The sequence below is a fragment of the Salvelinus namaycush genome, chromosome 5 (genome assembly GCF_016432855.1).
Source record: "Salvelinus namaycush isolate Seneca chromosome 5, SaNama_1.0, whole genome shotgun sequence".
Taxonomy (NCBI): Eukaryota; Metazoa; Chordata; class Actinopteri; order Salmoniformes; family Salmonidae; genus Salvelinus; species Salvelinus namaycush.
In genome coordinates this window covers 53,908,398-53,933,304 of record NC_052311.1, presented here as the reverse complement: position 1 = coordinate 53,933,304, position 24,907 = coordinate 53,908,398, and the positions used below count along the sequence as shown (strand labels likewise).

General features: G+C 41.9%; 1 protein-coding gene across 1 annotated transcript in view; it reads left to right on the top strand.

Moving 5' to 3' along the window:
* The window catches only part of LOC120048490 (growth factor receptor-bound protein 10-like), a 77,749-nt gene that overhangs the window by 20,959 nt on the left and 31,883 nt on the right, over nt 1-24,907 (top strand). Inside the window, exons 3-5 of the mRNA XM_038994498.1 lie at nt 13,279-13,375; nt 22,669-22,927; nt 24,496-24,628. Of these exons, the coding sequence (XP_038850426.1) occupies nt 13,279-13,375; nt 22,669-22,927; nt 24,496-24,628 (489 nt within the window). The remainder of the gene's footprint in view (nt 1-13,278; nt 13,376-22,668; nt 22,928-24,495; nt 24,629-24,907) is intronic.

Genomic DNA, 24,907 nt, shown 5'->3' with positions numbered 1-24,907 from the left:
GGGGTTTTCACTTTTGTGAGTATTCCATTGGTACTTTTTCACAAGGCAAGTTCAAGCAAGCACAGCTAAAGTGTTAAAAGGATTTCAAATACTATTTGAACCCAGGTCTGCCATGTTTTATAAGCTCTTTATTAGCTGTGGTAATATTCTAGTGTTTGCTGAAGCAGCACCATTTGGGATTTGGAACTCTTATTTACACAAGTCATAAACGTAAAAATAACAAAACGCTCTATATGCATCTAACATATGGAACTGTATATAAAACTATACATGGAGTGGTTAGGAAAATACTGTTTAAACACTCCCAGTTCTCCTGCTATAAGCCCTCCCTCACCCCAGAGCCAGAGCTGAGGGAAGACGGGAGCGAGAGGTTAAACCCAGAGCCCCACTCTCTCAGCTGGGCCATAACAAAAAAACCTTGCTGTGAATGTACCTGTCATGGCCAATAGATTTAGTGGCAGAGCATGAATGAAAACAGAAGAGCCAATGAATGGCAGTGGCATGGACGCACATTCCTTTGGGCTGAATACATTGATGGTGATTCACATGGTGCATGGCCCAGCATGGGGAATCTGGACCCGACGTAAGACCGTCAGCAGTGGTCTCAATCAATGGATTAACCGGATTGTTTTTTACATTGTTTGTTTCCACGTGCAGCAGTTCAACCCCAGTCCAGTGGGAAATAGACTATCAATCAGCCTGGTCACCCGCCCTGTAGAGGAGAGTTCAACCCATCTAGCCCTAAAGGGCTATTTAGGAAGCCTGTGCTGTGGGGATTTTAGCTTGTCATCCACCACCCACCCTCTCCCTTGGGCTTTCATTGTGGTTAAGGCTAAAGAATAGAATATGAATAGGCTATGTCCACTTTTCTAGTATCAGACACACTCGTTTAGTCATGCAGCTAAACACAAAGTATCTCAACTAGCTTAACAGTTCCTAGAAGTAGCGAGCCTATATGCATCTGATCTCTTCCTCGATGGGCTCATTCACACTGTCCATTTTTTTATTGGTAAATAATGGGCAGAAACAGCTTCTTTATCCTGGGGTTATATAACTAGTAAATGTTATGGGATTCTGGGCTCAGCTCCAAGGCGGTGTTGGAGAGGGAGCGAAAGAGAGCTGGGTGAACTGACTGGAGGTTTGCCACAGCACTCCAAGGAAAGCTTACCAACTTAATTACTGTATTGAGTAGGACTATTGAACTGGATTTTTATGGATGGAAATGTCTCCGCTTTTTTGTACTTTCAATTAGAGCTGGGGAATATTGACCAAAATCCATATCGCAATAAATTGCCTGAATTGATGCAATAACGATAAATAGAACTATACGTTTATAAAAAAATAACAATTATGATTCTTTAAACTACTACTACTAGTTTGATGGAAATTGTCCCATTTAAAAATCACCCATATTAGGAAACTTATTTAATTTCAAACTTCACATTTCTCTAGTATAGGCTACTTATAGTAATGAACGATATCAGCAATGTGATCGATATTTTCCAGTTTATCGTCCCAGCTCTACTTTCAATTAAACACTGTGTGTGAAAGGTCAGGTGTATAGTCCTGTTATGAGTTTCTGCTTATGGTCTGGGATGCCAGTGGGATGCCAATGAAGGAGAACTGTATCTTCTGAGTCGTGTTCATTAGTCTCCAAACGGAAGAAAACGGTCTGAAACAGGGAGGATCTGGACACAAACGTTTCATTTTCGGTTGCTAAAAGTTTTCAAGCGTTTTACGTTGCGTGCCCTAATGAACAGAAGTCTGGTTTTTCTTTGTTTGGTAGATCTGGAGGGTCGCATCATGTTTCCATGTTGGGTCAGTCAGTGATGGATCGATAGACTTCTGTCATCAAAGATGGTACAGTATATAATAGTGCAGTACATACAGTGTGGTCTGAAATGATTGACACCCTTGACAAAGATGAGCAAAAATGACTGTATAAAATAAATAATTAAAATACTGAACTATATTGTATGGGGAAATTATATTATTTTATACCAATACGATTGCTCAAATAACTAGATTTTGTTTAACAAATAATATTATTGACACCCATAAAGATTTTTAGAAGTAAAGTAGCAGTGACTACTAAACTTGTTGGTTGCATTTGCAGTTTGTTTTGGTTGTGTTTCAGATCATTTTGTGCCCAATAGAAATTAATGGTAAGTAATGTATTGTTTCATTTTAGAGTCACTTTTTTTGTAAATAAGAATAGAATATATTTCTAAACACTTCTACATTAATGTGGATGCTACCATGATTACGGATAATCCTGAATGAATCGTGAATAATGATGAGGGAGAAATTTACAGAGGGTCAAAGATCACAAGCTTGATATAATCATTATGTGCTAGGGATATGGGACCAAATACTAAACTTTTGACTACTTTATTTGTAAGAATATTTAGGGGTGTCAATAATTTTGCCCATTACCTTTAAAAAAATAGATGACTTGTTAAACAAAATCTCTTTCTCTGAGAAATTGAATTAGTATAAAATAATAAAATATCCCCATTTTTTGGAACATACAATGTAGCACAGAATTGTAATTATTTATTTTCTACAATGATTTTTGCTCATCTTAATCAAGGGTGTCAATAATTTCAAACCTCATTGTAATTGATGTAGGCCTACATGTAGGGTTATGATCTTTAATAGTTAATGGACACATGGATTGCGTTCTTGCTCTTGGTTTGCTTCTAATATGTCTTTGGGTCACAGTGTCTGTCGAGTTAACTTTATTGATCCCCAGAGGGGTAAATGGGTTTTGCCACCAGCGGCAGACATACAAAGCCAGTGAGACTGTTACGTGAAAGTTCACTGGCGGTGCCAGACATTTTCCACTGGGGAAGCTTTTTAAAGAAAGGACTGTCCAGCCAGCGATGCCAGTTGATTGGTGGTTATTCTGACGATAGACACAAGGAACCACATTAGATGGCTGTAGATTCGTGATTCGTCTGTTAGCATGGAAATAACCAATGCGAACATTACAATTTGAGCAAGCTAGCTAACTTGCTCTTACAGCAAATACATACAAAAGCACATCCCAGGATGCCCCCAATATCTAACAGGCACCGTACACATTTATACGTCAAGACATGTACTTAGTGAACTTGTACACATTGTAAATATGAAAATAGAATACAGTATTTCAGAATGTGACCTACCAATTGCATGTCAATATCAGACTGGGAAGAATTTACGTTCGTGATCTCCCCCTATCTGAAAGCATAACCAATGGTATAGCACCTATCGATATGTAAATTCAACCAACCAATAGGAATACATAAACATTGAATCAATACAGTTGAAGTCGGAAGTTTACATACACCTCAGCAAAATACATTTAAACTCAGTTTTTCACAATTCCTGACATTTAATCCTAGTAAAAATTCCCTGTCTTAGGTCAGTTAGGATCACAACTTTATTTTAAGAATGTGAAATGTCAGTATAATAGTAGAGAGAATGATTTATTTCAGCTTTTATTTCTTTCATCACATTCCCAGTGGGTCAGAAGTTTACATACACTCAATTAGTATTTGGTAGCATTGCCTTTAAATTGTTTAACTTGGGTCAAACGTTTTGGGTAGCCTTCCACAAGCTTCCCACAACGAGTTGGGTGAATTTTGGCCCATTCCACCTGACAGAGCTGGTGTAACTGAGTCAGATTTGTAGGCCTTCTTGCTCGCACACGCTTTTTCAGGTCTGCCCACAAATTTTTACATAGGATTGAGGTCAGGGCTTTGTGATGGCCACTCCAATACCTTGACTTTGTTGTCCTTAAGCCATTTTGCCACAACTTTGGAAGTATGCTTGGGGTCATTATCCATTTGGAAGACCCATTTGCGACCAAGCTTTAACTAACTTCCTGACTGATGTCTTGAGATGTTGCTTCAATATATCCATGTAATTTTCCTGCCTCATGATGCCATCTATTTTGTGAAGTGCACCAGTTCCTCCTGCAGCAAAGCACCCCCACAGCGTGATGCTGCCACCCCCGTGCTTCACGGTTGGGATGGTGTTCTTTGGCATGCAAGCCTCCCCTTTTTCCTCCAAACATAACAATGGTCATTATGGCCAAACGGTTCTATTTTTGTTTCATCAGACAAGAGGACATTTCTCCAAAAAGTACGATCTTTGTCCCCATGTGCTGTTGCAAACCGTAGTTTGGCTTTTTTATGGAGGTTTTGGAGCAGTGGCTTCTTCCTTGCTGAGCTGCCTGTCAGGTTATGTGGATATAGGACTCGTTTTACTGTGGATAAAGATACTTTTGTACCTGTTTCCTCCAGCATCTCCACAAGGTCCTTTGCTGTTGTTCTGGGATTGATTTGCACTTTTCACACCAAAGTACGTTCATCTCTAGGAGACAGTACGTGTCTCCTTCCTGAGCGGTATGACGGCTGCGTGGTCTCATGGTGTTTATACTTGCGTACTATTGTTTGTACAGATGAACGTGGTACCTTCAGGCGTTTTGAAATTGCTCCCAAGAATGAACCAGACTTGTGCAGGTCTACAATATTTTTTTCTGATGTCTTGGCTGATTTCTTTTGATTTTCCCATGATGTCAAGCAGAGGCACTGAGTTTGAAGGTAGGCCTTGAAATACATCCACATGTACACCTCGAATTGGCAGAAATGATGTCAATTAGTATATCAGAAGCTTCTAAAGCCATGACATCATTTTCTGGAATTTTCCAAGCTGTTTAAAGGCACAGTCAACTTAGTGTATGTAAACTTCTGACCCACTGGAATTGTGATTAAGTGAAATAATATGTCTGTAAACAATTGTTGGAAAAATTATTTGTGTCATGCACAAAGTAGATGTCCTAACCGACTTGCCAAAACTATAGTTTGTTTACAAGAAATTTGTGGAGTTGTTGAAAAACGAGTTTTAATGACCTAAGTTTTAATGACCTAAGTGTATGTAAACTTCCGACTTCAACTGTATGTCCGCAACTCGAAAACAGCCAATGCAATGAGGTTCGTGAATATGTAATAATGAACCATTGGACTATGGCTGCTACACAGCTGTGGACTTAGTATTGAGCTCAAGAGTCTGTGTTAAATAGTATTGTGGTTAGTTTAATGTTTTAGTGTACTGAATAGACTAGGCGTATTCCTTGGAAACAGAGGTTGGCCTACTTGCTAAAGTAGTTTCCATTTGTCAAGATGGTTTACTGTTTCAGTTTATACTGACTGTAAAATGTAAATAGGATTCCGTCAAGGCCTTAACTCTGAAGAAAATAAGTGACATTTAAAGATGCACTATGCAGAAATTGCGCCGCTATTTCCTGGTTGCTACAAAGGGTAACACTTTTCTTGACACCCAGCATCATAACACGTTATGACACGGTCATAACCATGTCATAACAGCTGACATAACTTGTCATAGCTTTTATAATATGGTCATAACACTGTCATGACACATATATTCAGACCTGTTGTGCCATATGTTGTGTTATTTTATGGCTGGTTATGACGCCTACATAAGTGTGTAAAAACCTACCACACAAGGCAAAACATTCCATTACATCATAACCTACATGTCAACAATATGTTTATGTTATATATATATTTTTTTTTTAATTGTAATTGTGCACATGTAACAGTATAATCAATGTAACAGTATAACTTTAGTACGTCCCCTCGCCCCGACACGGGCGCGAACCAGGGACCCTCTGCACACATCAACAACGGTCGCCCACGAAGCATCGTTACCCATCGCTCCACAAAGGCCACGGCCCTTGCAGAGCAAGGGGCAACACTACATCTAGGTTTCAGAGCAAGTGACGTAACTGATTGAAACGCTACTAGCGCGTACCCGCTAACTAGCTAGCCATTTCACATCCGTTACACACACATGCACCTAACCCAATGCTCTGTTGCTGATGACTGGGATGAATGCAGGAGCAGACTGATATAAGGGCACGTACGACATTATGATGCTCATAATGCTTCTTGACGGTGTCATAAAGTGTATTTTCTTAGTCCAAGTAAAGTGACCCAGGATGGCCATAATGCTTCATGACAGTGTTATTTAAAATATGTTGAAAAAAGCATGACTGTAAAGAATTCATTACAACAACAAAGGATTTAAGAAACAAACTTTCAAACGAAAGGAAACTTCTTGAAATGGAAAAAACAAATTTGAATAAATGTAGGTTTTGACACTCTTATGTAGGTGTCATAAACAGCCATAAAATAATGCTATATATGTCACAACAGGTGTAAATATATGGGTCATGACAGTGTTATGACCATATTATGACAGCTGTCATAACGTGTTATGATGCTGGGTGTCAAGTAAAGTGTTACCACAATGGTAATAGATCGCCTAATTTCAGTTTGTGGCAAAACATGCAAGTATAGTGTAGAGAATCATTGTACCATCTAAACTGCTGTAAAATATATTTTCCATAACCAACAATATTATATTTTTAGCTGTTTGAAGCTGGTGTACAAAACTAAAGGAAGACACAAAAACTAATCTTAAGCAAGTGATGCATAGAAATAGTGCACATAGAACAGATCTGCCGTTTCTTAGATTTGCTTTCAATGAGAATGATAGATCTATAACTTTTTTATGTGAATTCGGTCGGGTCGCCCAAAAAGTGACATATTGCAGCTTTTTAAACGATTCAAAGAATTGAACTCACTAGAATACGATTACAAGGAAAATCTCTATGGAAGTGACAGAGGTGAAATGCAAATTTGGCAATGTGAAGCAGCACATTTTAACATGAGTCAAAGTTTGCATGAGTCAAAGTTCTGCAGAGAGAAATACATACATACATACATACATACATACATACATACATACATACATACATACATACATACATAGGTTAGCTATAGGTTTATCATCCCATCGGGCGCCATGTTGACATGTTGTTTGTGTCCCGAATGGCATACTATCCCCCATGTAGTGCACTACTTTTGGGGCCCTGGTCAAAATAAGTGCACCATGTAGTGAATATCGTGCCATTTGGGACACAGGCTCTAGCTTCACGCTGCTGTAGCCATTAAAGCTGATCTTATTCCTTGAAACACATCAGTCTTTGCAGAGCAGTACATTTTTCGCCTTGAGTTTTCTAGGTGTTTTTAGAGTGAATGAAGTGTGAATGAAGTGTGGATTTTTCTGGCAGAAGCATATGGTTTCCTGTTCCTGGAAGTCAAGCTTTCTTGTTCTGCTTTTTCTTGGAAGTAAATAGGGAGATTCAAAAATCAGGATCTTTTACTTTATTTTTGAGACACAGACCGACAGGAAAGGTTTGGGTTGAGCTGTGTTTGTTGAATCAGGATGCATTTTAGGCATCTAGTGGGTTACATGACAAATGTGCCCTGACTTGTAAAAGAAGTTCAGTGTTTCAAAGCCTCTCTCTCTCTACCAGAGAATCCCCAGAGGAAACCGTAGGCTTATCTACATAAACATACAGCAATAAAATCTGCTATTTAAATTGATATTTGACTTTACCATGATGTTGTAGGGCTAACTATTCTACTGAATTAGGCTACTAGACTTGGAGTTTGACGTCATCTAGCAGTAGAGTAGACCATTTCACCCTAGCCTCTAGTCCACAATACAGCCATGCACTTGTATTTAGGTTAGCATGCAATGAAATGTAACTCTATGACAATTGGACCACATATTGTTATTGTTTTTATTCAGGAGAGTTAAACAATGTGACTTTTGAACGTAATAGCATGACCAATGGAAGTTCAAGGTGGGAGAAATTGTGACCTTTTCTGGAATGTGAGGTAGCATTTAAATTATCCTTAGTTTGAGGATTATGCTGGCTTTATAGAGAGCTAACATTTAGGAAATGCCTCATGAAAGTTATTAATGCACCATGCAAAACAACAACATCAGTTATTGAGGAAAGTGAACCAGTGTTGAGTATTATGAATATGCCTACCAGAGTAGAACCTAGGCCTAAACATGAATAGGCCCCTACTTGTTCAGTGAGGTAGCCCTGCATATGGAAAGGGGCTGTGTTTATTTTATATTGTAGTGGGTGTACTGGGTGTCTAAGTGCCGGACGATAGCAAAACAGGAATGACGTACAGTAGCCTATTGTACTTAACAGCTGTTAGGCTATTCTATATCCACCCATTACTGTGGAAACAAATAATAGGTCACACCTACTCTCATTCTCATCTTCTCACTCTGTGTTCCTCCAAAGAGACAGCATAGTGAGGAAAGTCCAAATTGAACTCTTGATCTTAGGTTGGAGTCATTAAAAGTAATTTATCAACCACTCCACAAATGTATTGTTAACAAACTATAGTTTTGGCAAGTCGGTTAGGACATCTACTTTGTGCATGACACAAGTAATTTTTCCAACAATTGTTTACAGACATATTATTTCACTTATAAATGACTGTATCACAATTCCAGTTGGGCAGAAGTTTACATACACTAAGTTGACTGTGTCTTTAAACATCTTGGAAAATTCCAAAAATTGATGTCATGGCTTTAGAAGCTTCTGATAGGCTAATTGACATCATTTGAGTCAATTGGAGGTCTACCTGTGGATGTATTTCAAGGCCTACCTTCAAACTCAGTGCCTCTTTGCTTGACATCATGGGAAAATCAAAAGAAATCAGCCAAGACCTCAGAAAAAATATTGTAGACCTCCACAAGTCTGGTTCACCCGTGAGAGCAATTTCAAAACGCCTGAAGGTACCACGTTCATCTGTACAAACAATAGTACGCAAGTATGAACACCATGGGACCACACAGCCGTCATAGCTCTCAGGGAGGAGACGCATTCTGTCTCCTAGAGATGAACGTACTTTGGTGCGAAAAGTGCAAATCAATCCCAGAACAACAGCAAAGGACCTTGTGGAGATGCTGGAGGAAACAGGTACAAAAGTATCTTTATCCACAGTAAAACGAGTCCTATATCCACATAACCTGACAGGCCGCTCAGCAAGGAAGAAGCCACTGCTCCAAAAACGCCATAAAAAAGCCGGACTACGGTTTGCAACAGCACATGGGGACAAAGATCGTACTTTTTGGAGAAATGTCCTCTGGTCTGATGAAACAAAAATATAACTGTTTGGCCATAATGACCGTCGTTATGTTTGGAGGAAAAAGGGTGAGGCTTGCAAGCCAAAGAACACCATCCCAACCGTGAAGCACGGGGGTGGCAGCATCATGTTGTGGGGGTGCTTTTCTGCAGGAGGGACTGGTGCACTTCACAAAATAGATGGCATCATGAGGCAGGAAAATTACGTGGATATATTGAAGCAACATCTCAAGACATCAGTCAGGAAGTTAAAGCTTGGTTGCAAATGGGTCTTCCAAATGGACAATGACCCCAAGCATACTTCCAAAGTTGTGGCAAAATGGCATAAGGACAGCAAAGTCAAGGTATTGGAGTGGCCATCACAAAGCCCTGACCTCAATCCCATAGAAAATGTGTGGGTAGAACTGAAAAAGCATGAGGCCTACAAACCTGACTCAGTTACACCAGCTCTGTCAAGACGAATGGGCCAAAATTCACCCAACTTATTGTGGGAAACTTGTGGAAGGCTACCCAAAACGTTTGACCCAAGTTAAACAATTTAAAGGCAATGCTACCAAATACTAATTGAGTGTATGTAAACTTCTGACCCCTGTGCTTATCAACACACAACAACACCTTTTTTAATCCCAAAGCATAGTGCTTCTTCTTAGCAAAGCCCCATGAAGGACCCATGTGTGATTATTCTGTCAGACACTCCCCTTTCAACACCACAAACCTACTATTGGCCTTGGCTTGACCTTGTTCAAACCCCCAACCTTACCACTGTCCCTGTTCTAAACCCTTAACCCTGACCTTGTCTTGGCCGTACCTTAGTCCTGGTCTGCCTTATATTTGTCCCTTTTTATAAACCTGACCCCAACTTTACTATGACCCCTCTCTACGATTGAGTTTGTGGCAGAGTAGATCATAGAAAAATTTGAATTCTTCTATTAATTCTATTTCTATGGTGTAGAATGTAGGTGGCCAAGTTTTGAGATAGCATCACTAAATCACAGTGTTGTAGTTGTACTTTATTTACTGATCTAAACCCAACATATAGTGGTTAGGTCAATAGCTTCTTCTCAGAGTGTCTGAATTGAGCAGGTGTTCGTTTCCAACCCCATGTTAATATAGAGTAGTAATACCGTTGGAAGACTTGGCATGGCTGAGAAGAATTATCCTGTGGAAGCCAACAAAACGTTGTCCTAGTCCTATTTAAAACTTTGGGAGCGTTATACCAGCATGCAGATTAACTTTTTTGTTCTACGTTGTCCTCTCGGATCCAGCACCTAGGTCACGTTTTTTCATGGATATGCGCATACCACCCCTCTAAACATGGCTGAGAATTATGCAAAAACAGAGTCCTATTTTTTTGGCTCCCAAATATTAAAAGGTTAACATTCAGTCAATTGTCAAGGGGGTGTCAAAGAATGTGTGATCGTTGGGATTTTTGTTGACAGTCCAGACCAACCCATGTTTTTAAGGTCCGCTCATTTCCTTGGAGGCTTAGGCTGTGGTGCGTCTGGTGCCGGGGTGGGGGGCTCACTGGAGCTGAACCCTGGGCTCGCTAGGACTGGCATACATGGTTGGCCCCTTCCCAGCAAGCATGTCACTGGCTGGCTGCAGCCATTTGGGGGGTGGGAGTCGGTTGGGGCTGGGTGGGTGGGATCAGTCACACTCTGGTAGCTGGACCTTCAGCCCTGTCTAGTCTGGTGGTGTCGACCATGTCCAGACACTTTGCACTGGGATTAGCTTGGAGTCAGGAGGACGAGACTGGAGAGGGCCACCACTGTACTGCTGCTGCTTTTTCTCAGTGAGTTGATTTAGATCGTATTAAAAAACGGTTTGGGTTCGAAGGGTTATTATTACACGTTTTGTTATTATAGGCCAGAGGCCTAACTAAGATTGTGTAGAGTTTATTTATTGAAGTGGGCTCCTTCAAGTTGTGAATCATACTTACCGAGGGTCGACCATGAAAACCAGTGTTCAAAATTACGAAAGAATGTTCGAGCCTCTTCAATTTCACAACAAAACCATTTCATAAATCACATTACCTCTCTCACTGAGGCATTATAACAGCTACAGCTTTTTCTGCCGTATCAAAAGAGGTCTTAGTCTTGACATGTGTTTGAGTGTGTGTGAGCACCCTAGCAAGCCAAACACAGAAGTCCACCACAGTACATTCTGTTCCCGAGGCATTCTGTGAGTGCTCCAATCAGTGATGACATTATGGATCTCCCACACTTGTTTAGTAGTGATTTATTTATTTTATGTTTTTGTCCAAGAAGACACTGTGTTCTCTGGAAGTATGTGTTTCTGTGGGAAGCCATGTAATCGTATCAAGTTCTCTGCTACTTGCTGTTTAGGCCTACATCTGAGGCAGAACAAAGCAAAGTTGCTTTAAAGAAAACATCTAGCCTATCTACCGAACAACTAGCATAAACACTGGGGAGAACTCTGAACATTGACTTTTCGCTTTTCACACCTGTACTATCTTCTTTGGACACCGTTCTACTGAACACATTCTATGGTCCTAAAGACTGAAAAACTTCTGCTGTGGACTAACAGGGAAACCAGACCGGCCGTGCTTCATGCGCAAGCGTTGCAATATAAATTAACGTGTACATGTTATTCACTCATTTTATCCATGCACATCGAGTGTCTGCGTTGCCGATGCTGAAATAGAACTTGGTTCTATTTGAGACGCTTGACACGTAGCAATCTTCTCATTGGTTTTCACAAGCATACAAAGCATACATGCTTGAAAGATGAAAGAGGAGAGATTGATCAACGATAACTAACTAAAAACTAACTAGGCTTCCCCTTTTTATCTGTGGATTAATCATCGGAGTATATGAACACACAATTTTGTATGACTCCTGGTCAAAACTTTACAAAGATCCAGCAAAAAAAAGGACCATATGCATTTCAGGTAAAATAACAACCCCAATGTTCATCTCCTAGGACAAACTAGGTAGCAACAGCTTACTGCCACAGTAAGCTCCTTCCTAGGCCTCGACTGAAGACAACAGCTTACTGCCACAGTAAGCTCCTTCCTAGGCCTCGACTGAAGACAACAGCTTACTGCCACAGTAAGCTCCTTCCTAGGCCTCGACTGAAGACAACAGCTTACTGCCACAGTAAGCTCCTTCCTAGGCCTCGACTGAAGACAACAGCTTACTGCCACAGTAAGCTCCTTCCTAGGCCTCGACTGAAGACAACAGCTTACTGCCACAGTAAGCTCCTTCCTAGGCCTCGACTGAAGACAACAGCTTACTGCCACAGTAAGCTCCTTCCTAGGCCTCGACTGAAGACAACAGCTTACTGCCACAGTAAGCTCCTTCCTAGGCCTCGACTGAAGACAACAGCTTACTGCCACAGTAAGCTCCTTCCTAGGCCTCGACTGAAGACAACAGCTTACTGCCACAGTAAGCTCCTTCCTAGGCCTCGACTGAAGACAACAGCTTACTGCCACAGTAACTGCTTCCTAGGACTCGACTGAAGACAACAGTTTACTGCCACAGTAACTGCTTCCTAGGACTCGACTGAAGACAACAGTTTACTGCCACAGTAACTGGGATGCTCCCGAGTGGCGCTGGGGTCTAAGGCACTGCATCTCAGTGCTAGAGGCATCACTACAGACCCTGGTTTGAGTCCAGGCTGTATCACAACCGGCTGTGATTGGGAGTCCTTCCAGGGCGGTGCACAATTGGCCCAGCGTCCTCTGGGTTTGGCCGGGGTAGGCTCGCATTGCAAATAATAATTTGTTCTTAACTGGCTTGCCTAGTTAAATAAAAACTGCTACCTGGGCCTTGACTGAAGACAACAGCTTAGTATGGAGTCTTCCTTACTGGTTCTAGTTCACTAGTCTCTTTGCCATGATCTCATATCCAGCCTAAAACGTGGGGTGGTTGGGTGGAAGAAGAGGCAACTTGGTATGTTGCCTCTTCATGGTAGTGCCCCGCGCTGCTCTGAGGGGATGCTCTGGTTTAGGCCAGCAGGGGGAGAGCCAAGTATAGGCCTGTACACACACACACACACACACACACACACGCGCTTGGGCGTACACGCACTGCAATGAGATTGTGTTGTTTTTTAACCTCATGATTGACCAGATTGATACTGCATGGAATAGAGTCATAACCAAATGAATTTTCCTCTGCATGTTAGACTAGATAGACAAAGACAAACCCAGTGTTCTGATGTGATGCTGAAGTTGTGAATAAATGCTTTTGGCATGACTGCTCTGTTGGCTTTTTTCTCAGCAGGACAATGTAGACCGAGCCTCCAATCACAGACCAGCAGATCTAATTGGGCCGAGTTTCCAGAAGTCAACCAATCGGAACTCTCCTAACCATCAAGGTTGGTGTTCTAAGAATGTCAGTACTTAGAAATCGGCATGCAAATATTCATTCGATTATTGTGTCTCTGCTCAAATTATTTGACAGGTGTAGACTAGTTATATGGTGTAAGTGTTGATGGTCCAGAACTAGGATGCAACATATTTGAGGCTGCATAATTGAAAACAAAGACAACTGTTCAAAAAATGTATAAAAATGTATAATCACCGTTTTTTGCTCTGAGAATACTAACGTCACTAACAAGATTATGTTCTGAAATGCGGCCTATTTGTATTCGAATTGCAGCTTCAAACGATCCTTATCACATTGTTAATTCCCAGATCAGAGATTTGCAATCTCATTTTCTGTATTCCGCTTTAATCTACAGTTGTGTGTGGGTGTGTGTGTCTTTTCAGTGTTTGTGTGTGCATGCATGCGCACTTTGATATGGGTGGGGGGTTACTGTTGACGCATTTTACGGCAGAGGGCTCTGTCGCTCATTAAGTTCAGATTAGGATGTATATTCGGGGCTCTTCCGCTGTAAACATTTCAGCAGTTCAAAGGGTGATTTGTAAAGACATGGGGTGCCATTATAATTAAGCTTTCAATCTAATTGTGCTATACAAATTTCATCTGTGATAATCGGAGCATGAGATTTACGCACAATATTGCCCCAGCATGGGAGGTAAAGCTTGAAGGTTTTTGAACTGTCTGGTAGTGTATGAGAAAGCTTGGTGCTGTCATGGAAATAAATGGAGCAGAAATTACATTGTCATTTTTTTCACTGTCAAGGGAGAGCACTGCACTGGAATTTATGAATGGGGAGACAGATCAAATAATTTTCACAGTGATTCCATTACAAATGATCTATAATAATATGAGAGTTAGGGTAAAAAAGAAAAGAAGGCTTTGCAAAAAATATTTGCCCCAAAATGTTTAATATGTGCAAAGACCTCCCTCCCTCCATAATATCAAGATCAGATTGAGAGAATTAATGAATCAATCAAGGAATGCATTGATAACCATTGTATACTTGAAAGGCAACTGTTCATTGTTTAGACTGTTGAAACTATACATTTCAACATTGGTCAATATTATTAATATAGACCGTTTGATAACACATTGTCTGATATCCATATAGGGAAGGGCATTTTACTTTTTTTTTTTACTGTTCGAGTACTCAAATGAAAAACAAACAATACTTTTAGTACACAAGGCTCACACTGGAAAAAAAATTGGTGTGCATTTATCTATATGCCAACAGCGTGCAACAGTTCCGAATTCATCATAACCATTACAGATAACAAGTTGTAATTACTAAATTGCCTCTTATATAGTACAAGTCAAAAGTTTGGACACACCTACTCATTCAAAGGTTTTTTGTTATTTTTACTATTTTCTACATTGTAGAATAATAGTGAAGACATCAAAACTTTGAAATAACACAAATGGAATCATGTAGTAAACTAAAAAGTGTTTTTTATATTTTATATTTGAGATTCGTCAAAGTAGCCACCCTTTGCTTTGATGACAGCTTTGCACACTCTTGGCATTCTCTCAACCAGCTTCATGAGGTAGTCACCTGGAATTCATTTAAATTAACAGGTGTGCCTTGTTAAACATTTATGTGTGGAATTTCTTTCCATCTTAATGCGTTTGAGCCAATCAGTTGTGTTGTGACAAGGTAGGGTTGGTATACAGAAGATAGCCCTATTTGGTAAAGGACCAAGTACATATTATGGCAAGAACAGCTCAAATAAGCAAAGAGAAACAACTGTCCATCATTACTTTAAGACATGAAGGTCAGTCAATAAGAAAAACTTCAAGAACTTTGAAAGTTTCTTCAAGTGCAGTCGTAAAAACCATCAAGCGCTATGATGAAACTGGCTCTAATGAGGACCATCACAGGAAAGGAAGACCAAGAGTTACCTCTGCTGCAGAGGATGCTGGGCCTTTTATTAGTCCTGTATGAGCAGACTGATGTAGCGCGGTCCCAAAAAAATGAAATCTGCAATGATTAACGTTAGCCTACATTTACTACTGGTTATACTTTTGATATATAGCAGGGAATTCATAAACATTGACAATGAAATAGCACAAATTGGCGGAAGAGCGTGCTTGGAGAGCGATGTGCCTAACACTTTGTCGCCACACCGTATTCTATTTTTTTTTGCCTCTGCTTAAAGACCAAGTTTTGACATCCGTTCAAGTATTTGGGTACTCAATTACTCGTGCTCATCCCTAAACCCATAGCACAATGTTTATCACAGAAGCTCATACATATTTCTGGAACATATTTCTGGTGTTATGACATTGTTGTAGTGCTATAATCCTCCTAATAAAATTCTGACCTCCTTTTCCCCAAAACCCACACTTGTGCTTATAGGATTTTAATAGAGCTGAGGGCTAAGACCTACTTTGTGTGTTTGTCATAAACCTCATTGGTGCTTAGGCAGGAAGAACAACAGGCTTTTGTTGGAACGGCACCCTGAATAATTTGATATTTTAGGAATGAGACGGATTAAAGCAGTTTATTATAGGTTTGCTTTTAAATGGTCAACACACACAAATGTACTGACCCGGGTATGTTATGACATGTTCTTATAAGATGTTATAACATTGTTGTGTTAAGAAATGTCTTGATGTCAAGGTGCAGTTTTGTTGACATGGCTAAATCCTGTTGCAGATTATCATTTTTCAGATAATTAAGTACGTCAGTAGTGAGAATTAGTACTAGTCCAAAAGGAGGTGAAAGATTATTTGGATTTTGCACTGGCACTGTGTGTGGGTATCATGGTGTTGTGTTGGGCTGTTAATGGGACTAAAGGTTTTAAGTCTCTTGTGTGATAGTTTTGCCATAATTTCCATAAAGTCCTATTTACCAGTCCAGTAGTAGTCTAGTATTCATCGCCTTTGCAGCCTTTCACAGCCTTTGCAGTCTGCCTTTAGTTCAGTGTTGTTGCTTTAACTATTGACTTACTATTTAATATGTTCAAACCTAGGCTACACTGAAGGCCAGGTGCGGTCTGGTCGCTGAAGGGTTAATATGAGATCTTTATCATACAGGACTGTGGTATGCAGTGAATAAAGAAACCCCATGGGACGCTCCCTTTTCTTCAAAAAGATTGGTTCCTACTCTCTCTCCCGTACATTCCCATGAGAGGGGCTGGGCAGGTGGGAGAGAGATTAGCAGGAGAGATCAGATAAACACTACTGTGTGCATCCCAAATGGCACCCTATTTCCTATTTAGTGCACTACTTTTGACCAGATCCTTATGGGCATTGCTCTGGTCAAAAGTAGTGCACCATATAGGGGATAAGGGGACCTGTGGCCGTTGGTCTAAAGTAGTGCACTATAAGGATAGGGTGCCATTTGGGATGCAGACACTGCTGCTGCTCCCCTGGCTAGGTTGTTTGTGAGCAGCAGGATCTCATCCTCATTCTCCACCCACTTGCTCACTCCCCACTCCCCGTCACGGATTGAACAATGGTGGGCACTCCCTCTCCAGCCAATCTTTACACCAATGCAATGCTTTTAAATCCATGACGGGGAAGTTCACACTTTGGGAGAAGTGTGGAGAGTTATAATGCAGCCTTCAATTATAAGTCATGGTGGAGTGGAGGAGGCTGTGGTTACGTCCCAAATGGCACCCCATTCCCTATGTAATGCACTATAGGGCTCATAGGGCTCTGGTTTAAAAGTAGTGCACTATTAAGGGAATAGGGAGCCATTTGGGACTGAATCTGGAGGACATACATAGCTATAGGCTGAGACTGAATCTCAGGGGCCCCTCCTCAGCAGGGTTGTTGGGATCCAGACACGGCAGGCCCAGGGAGGGGTTGGGCTAGGCCTGGCAGGGCAGGGCATTCTTCTCCAGGTCCCACCCCCCACCACCATAACACTTCATTTGGATTTCTTTCTCTCACTTCTATGAGGCATTAGATGAGAAGTTAACTTGTATTTCAAGTATCAAAATGTAAGTCCTGTTCCCAAAGTTATTCCTTTGGGGTAGCCTAGTGGTTAGAGCGTTGGGACAGTAACTGAAAGGTTGCCGGATCGAATCCCTGAGCTGACAAGGTAAAAATCGGTCATTCTACTCCTGAACAAGGCAACCCACTGTTCCCCGGGAGGCTGTTATTGTAAATAAGAATTTGTTCTTAACTGACTTGCCTAGTTATATAAAGGTTAAAAAAAAAGAAATGTATTCTTTGCCCCGGCTGGTGCTCAGGTTTTGGAACAGGCAATATCCAATCACGCATTCCTCAGATGAAAGACATGGTTTTAGTGGTGAGGAGGGTGGTTCTTTTGAGATTATGGTAGCTGATGTAAATGAAATATGCTGATTTAAACTGAGTGTTTCCCAAGAACAGACTTCTGCTCATTCTGATTGGGCTTTGATTTTTGCTTTGCTTTTTCTCCACCCCTCCTGTCCTCAGTGGGTGTGTACTGGCACTCCGTATTGTCCCAGTATTGTCCTAGCCACTGTAGAACCACGCTGTACAGTTAAGACGGTATCTGTGTGAACCGTTAAAAGAATGGGTCCACTGATTCCTTTCACGGGGGCCATTTTTTCCAGTGTTGTCTTCCTATCGTCCGGTCACCTTCCAAGGACGCTGTGCCATTTCCCTCCCCAGCCATGCCAGCTCTCCTTTGTTTTCTACACATTTGAATGCTAATTAACAGTGGCTGGTTAGAGGGACTGGGCTACGTTGTCAACACGTCACTTTTACTAAAGTACTTTTTGATTTGTTATCCGAACTCCTGATAAGAGCAAGGCAAAAACTATCACACATATTATTTTCCTTTAGTTTAATAGGTGTGTGTGTAGCACCAGTACATTGGGAAAGGGCGGGGGGAAGTTTGGTTGAGACGACGCCACTCATAATTAATTCAGAAAGGAAGATTATAATGAATACATACATTACTGAGTGGTTGTAAAGAAAAGCCATATGGAATTTGGTCCATATATTGGTCTGCTAAGCATCGGAAACATCCCAAACAGCTTTTATGGAGTTATCACCAGGGCTTGCCATCCTTTTCCCTTTTGCAAGTTAATACTAGACAGTGAAAAGGGAAGCTTTGGCTGTTGAAGCAGACGGGCTGGAATGCTGAGAGAGAGCGGGGGAACCATTCTGTCGCGGTGGAGGGCTTTATGCTAACCGCTCCGCCCCGCCACCAGCCAGCCCTGGCTTGGCCCCTACAGTACTGACAAAGTGTGTGTCCCAACTGGCACCCTATTGCCTAGGTAGTGCTCTGCTTTTGACCAGAGCCCTATGGCCCCTGGTCAAAAGTAGTGTTCTATATAGGGAATACAAACAGGACAGACAAACAGAACAGGCCCTGAATAAGACAGACAATAACCTGAATAGTGGTCTGTCTGTGTCTGTTGTTGTCATAGAGAGAGACAGTGAGAGGCTGTCGGACTTACAGTTGTATGGACGCTCTTCTAGACTGACTGAGCATATGTGTAGTAGTAGGACTATGATGTGGGTTCAATTAGTATTTGTTTTCTTTCATATACTTTGAGCGTTTGATTAAGCCTGTCTGGATGGGCAGGGTTTGCACTTTTGGGACTATTGTCTTGGTTCCATTGTGCTAGGCAACATCAGTCAAGCGCAGCAAAAATATATATATTTTTTGTAAGTTTAGATTATTTCTTTTGACAATACAAAACATACTCATACAAACGACAGCACACCCCATCTCCAGAGCCCACATAACTCTCCGCCACATGGCCTCAGACTGCACCTTTCCATTGTGTTAACGATTGACGATTGGTTGATTTCCAGTTTTTAAGTATATGTTTTTTCAAGACGATTGACGAGAAAAGTATTCTCCAACCCATCTTGTATCTCCCTGCACCCTCATATGCCATGTCTTGAAATATACAGACAGACGGATTAAAGTACATTTACATTCTAATACTTCTGACAGACAACTTTCTAACTCCACCCATAACTTTATGAATTTATAGCATTCCCAGAAGGCTTGGATTACTGAGTCATTATTAGTTTTACACTTAAGACATGACTCTGCCATTGTGCTGTAGAATTTAGGAATTTTGTCTCTTGTATAATACATTCTATACTTTAGTTTATATTGGATTAAGCATACATATTTGTTAACTGTAATTTTGTTAGTTACGTTCCAACATTCCCTCCATTTTATGCCAATATCTGTTGTTTTTAAGTCTTGGTTTTAATAGTTCATATTTTTTTCCTAAGAGGCTATTATATTTTAATGTATTATTCAGCCATATCAAAATAAGCCTGCAACCTGATGTAAATTCTGCCAATTGATTTAATCAGAGAGTGAGACGACTGCTCTTAATAAGGTATTCAGCGTTTAGATTGCATGACAGCCATTTAAGGAAATTGAACAGCGCCCTCTCTCTCTCTCTTTCTCCTTGCCTCTGCATGAAACGGATCTCTAGACCAGCGAGACAATGTTGCATGGGGATGTCAGGTTAGTGTTAGCCACTGGCACTGGAGGGAGTTGTATAACTACTACTAGAATTCCTTTTCCTGGTAGATCTCGCATACAAGACAAGATGTAGTTGTGGTCACAACATAATTTAGACAGTCCAGTCTCTCTAGCCTAATTCAGGGACTACTTGAAATGTAAAAAAGATGCATCATTTGAGACAACATGAGCCGGTGCCTTATAACAGACAGTAATGGACGTTATTATTAGATATTATAAACTAGGTGGTTCGAGCCCTGAATGCTGATTGGCTGACAGCCGTGGTATATCAGACCGCATACCACGGGAATGAAAAAAAAATTATTTGTACTACTCTAATTACGTAGGTAACCAGTTTATAATAGCAATAAGGCACCTCAGAGGTTTGTGGTATATGGCCCATATACCACGGATAAGGGCTGTATCCAGGCACTCGTCGTGCTAAGAACATCCCTTAGGCATGGTATATTGGCCATATACCACACCCCCTCGTGCCTTATTGCCTAAGTGTCTAAACCTTCAAGTGCTCCCCTGACCCTGCATCTACCTTCTGATGGACCAGACTTTCTATTCCTGACCGTGGCTCTATTCCAGACAGACTTCTATTAGCCTTGTGCCCCACTAGCCTCTGCTGTTCCTGAACCCGAGCATCCCGTTCCATTCCTTCCCATCCCCGTCTATGCTTGTTGTCCTCGTGCTTCATAACCATCCTGTCACTGGCTGTGCTTGTCTTGTTAATAATAAAATTACATGGGACTTATACAGCACTTTTCAACGACCCAAAGTCTCTTAAAGGTCGGTTTGTTGTCCATATGCTTCACCCTCATCCCGTCGCTTCCCATTCCATCCCATCCTATCCTTCAATCCCTGGCTCTGCTAGCCTTGTTCTCCATGTGCTTCATCCCCATTCCATTCTTAGCTTTGCATGTTGTCCCATCCTGTCTCTGTCTGGGCTTGCCTTGTTGTCCTCGTGCTCCAGAGCCAAAGGTAATTGATGAACGCTGCTGTCTGCTCTCATGGCATTTTAAGAGTGTCTAATTTATGGCAGTACTATTGTAGGGCCAGGCCTGCTGTCGGTTGCTTGTTTGACGGGCATAAATAAAGATGTTTATGTCCCTAAAACTTCTGCCAAGCCCCACTAGTGCAATTTTTAAATTTTCTAAACACAGTGTCAGACAAAACCCTGGCCCTGTTGCCATGTTGGGGTGTGTGTGTGCGTGAGTGTTTGCCTGTCACGGTTCTAGCTAATAAATTGGGCCATAAACTTATTGTTGACAACCTAGTATGGCTATTATCCAACCACGCCCCCAAATATCTTGATCGGATTGGATCTTCCTTTCTAGAGTTTCACCCCCACATGTAACGGCATGTAGACGACATGCCTGACTACTTAGGTAACTGTAACTTAAGTAACTGTATGTTATCTTGTTAGAAAACACATGGATACTATTCACCTAACACAAAGCTATTTTAGACTGTACAGTACACTTCTGTAGCCTACGTGTGTCTTTAACTCTCCAGGATCTTGTAGAGAAGGGGCTTACCTCACTGACTATTTATACTGACAGATTAGGCACCTGTGATACAGCTGGTTAGGGGACACCTTTTCAGGAAAGGGTCCTCAAAGGGCATAGGTTAGTCTGCCTGTCTGCCAGCTGCATCTGTATGAGGCAGGCGGGGGGGGGATGAACTGCATCACTGGGTCAGCATAGGTTGTTGGGAGATACTGGGGACTGTTCTCAATGGCACATTATTTGTTTGAATATTAGGCTATAGTTACATGCTTTACATTTGAAAATGCATACAATGGTTCATTATGAAGGAATTATAAGATTTGGATCAAATTCATACTATTTAGGCTTTCAAATCAATCGATACCATGGTGCAACATTTAGAAAATGTGGTGTGCCCTGTTGCACTTGCTATAGATTTCACCATTCAAAGTGATTGATTAAAACCACAACGTAGAATAAATGAATGAAGAATTGCTTTGGTCTTTCTACTTACCTCGGCCCAGCCAGGTAACAATAGCATACAGTGCAGAACATTCTAATTGCCAAAGTGGACATCCAAAGCCCTGAATTGCATGGTAGAGTTTGAGCAGCATCTAGTGGTGAAATAGGTAACTGCAGTATAGCAATGGGGAATTAAAGGGGAAACGAGAAAATATCAGTACTTTTCTATTACTGGCTGTCCATTGTCTCAGAGATTATGATTATTAGGAGATGACATGCCCTGCAGACACTCCCCCACAGTAATGAAACTAACAATACGTCCCAAATGGCACCCTATTCCTTACCTTGTGAACTATATAGGGAATAGGGTGCCATTTGGGACATAACTCTGAACTGTCAAAACTTCCATCCACCATTGGCTCACTGGGAGTGACCTCTGTGCCTCTTAACCAATGGCCTGGTTTGATCTCTTACCCTGAGGCCAGTAGTGATTATGCTGAAGGATGGGAGTATTGAGACTACAGGTCTCGGCTTGTACTCTAGTCTTCCCCAGAAATCCAGAGAGCCTTGATAACATTAACATGTAGTTAACTTAGGGAGTGTTTCAACAGGTGAATTAGCTTCACTGCCTAACTGGTTGGTGATGATGATTAAGCTACGTCATGTTTGTGTGTGTGCAGCTACACTGCCTGACTGGTTGGTGATGACGGGTGTGCATGGAGTATTGAGAGAATTAGATTCTTACACATGTAACCTACATGCAGGAATAAAGCACGTGAACAGTAGAGGTCAACCTGGTGCCCTAGAGATTTTTGGGATGTGCGTATGAAATAACACACATACACAATCACTCACACAGACTCTCTCTCTCCCTGTCTCTCCCTCCTCCCCCTACAGAAGATGATGTGGACCTGGAGGCGCTGGTGAATGACATGAACTCCTCGTTCGAGAGCCTGTACTCCACATGCAGCAGCGTGCAGTCTGAATCGGTTCCCCTCCTGCAGCACAACGGCCAGGTGCATGTGCACCGTGACCACCACCGCAGCGCCCCCATGCCTCCCCACACCCACACCTCCAACAGCGAGCTGCAGCACAGCACCACCTCCCCCAAACAGAGACTCCGACGCTCCCAGCCCATGCACATCCTCGCCGTCAGGTATGTCTACTGTGTTGGCACACACACACACACACACACACACACACACACACACACACACACACACACACACACACACACACACACACACAGCACTTACTGGACACAGTTGTTTGTCTGGCATGCTGTTAGTGAGCACACACACACCTGATAGATACACACACACACACACACACACACACACACACACACACACACACACACACACACACACACACACACACACACACACACAGCACTTACTGGACACAGTTGTTTGTCTGGCATGCTGTTAGTGAGCACACACACACACACACACACACACACACACACACACACACACACACACACACACACACACACACACACACACACAGCACTTACTGGACACAGTTGTTTGTCTGGCATGCTGTTAGTGAGCACACACACACCTGATAGATACAAGTCTTCTACATCTAAACAAGGGACCATGTTCTCAGCATGCTCTGTGAGGACAAGTATGTGTTTATTATAGTTCAACGTTTTTTCTATCAGCAATCTCTGCGTGACCCATTCTCCCCCTGTCACTTTCCCCTGTCCTAACATAGCTTAGCAGAGGGGGAGACCAAGTTATAATTCTCTTTAATTCTAGAAACAGAGTGTCAACTTCTCCCATAAGCTGAGAGGAACTTTTATTCACCTCCGGTCTTAATGTAATCTAAACCAGTCTGTCAGAGTTGTAGCATCCATTATTTTGGATCCCTAGAGAAAGTTTGGCACTGGCTGGTAATGAGCTGTATCGTTGGTGTATTCTGTCAGATTGAAATGATACGGTTCAGTTTATTATTCAGTCCTGACCTCCGAATAGCACCCTGCTCCTGCCTCACATGGAAGTGCATCAAACACTTCTCCTTTTGAACTCCCCTACCCGCCTGGGTTCGGAGAAAATGTAGAGAGATGCTAATGATGGCTATCTGCCTGGCTGCTGCAGTTCACTTCAGATGCTAGTCGTCTGATAAAGCCAAGCCAACCTCCAGTCTGTTTCTGATTGACAGTCAGGGGCTCCATCCCAAATGGCATCCTATTCCCTACATAGTGTACTACTTTTGACCAGAGCCCTATAAGCCCTGTTCAAAAGTAAATCACTATAAATGGAATAATAGGGTGCCGTTGGGGGCGCAGCCCTAGTCGGTTTCTTATTGACAGGCAGACAGTGAATGAACAGGCTGTTGCTCTTGCAGCAGGTCATAAAATGGGCACTTTGCTCTTGAAACTGCATGAAATAATGGTTTGATGAATATTGCATGTAATTAGTAGCTCCTCAAACGCTGGCAGTGTTCCTGTGGTGTGGCAGAAAGAATCAGCTCACAGTGCAGTGATCAGAGAGAAATGGGCATGAGGCCCCGGCTCGGCAGCAGTCTCTCTCACTGTGAAACCATGGATTATTCATTATTCATACTCAGTCACAAAGCATTGGGTTTATATCAGGGGAGACTGTCCTCATGTTCTCATGATCTGCATTCATCTGCTTCATAACAGCTTTTTCACTCTGTCTGTGTGTGTCTGTCCCCCACTTTGTTAATGTCCTCCCTGAATGTTGTGATTCTCAGGAGACTGCAAGAAGAGGAGCAGCAGCTCCGGACGTCCTCTCTGCCAGCCATCCCCAACCCCTTTCCCGAGCTCTCCGGCTCTCCTGTCCTCAGCCCTGGGTCCTTACCTCCGTGTCAGCCCTCAGGCACATACGTAAGTCAGAGACCCTTCTCTTCACTCCTTACTATGGTAGCTTAGCTAACCATGAAGATTGTTCTTGAAAAGGGCCACTAAAGTATGGTGTCGTACATCTTACAGTACCACAGGAGTTTGGTTTATTTCTCCCACGGTCATTATCTCTAATCAGAATCAGTGTTTCCCCTATATCAATTTAGCAGTGACGGGTTGCCTCTGCTGAATCGTTGCCGCCACTCCAAAATACAGTACCAGTCAAAAGTTTGGACACACCTACTCATTCAAGGGTTTTCTTTT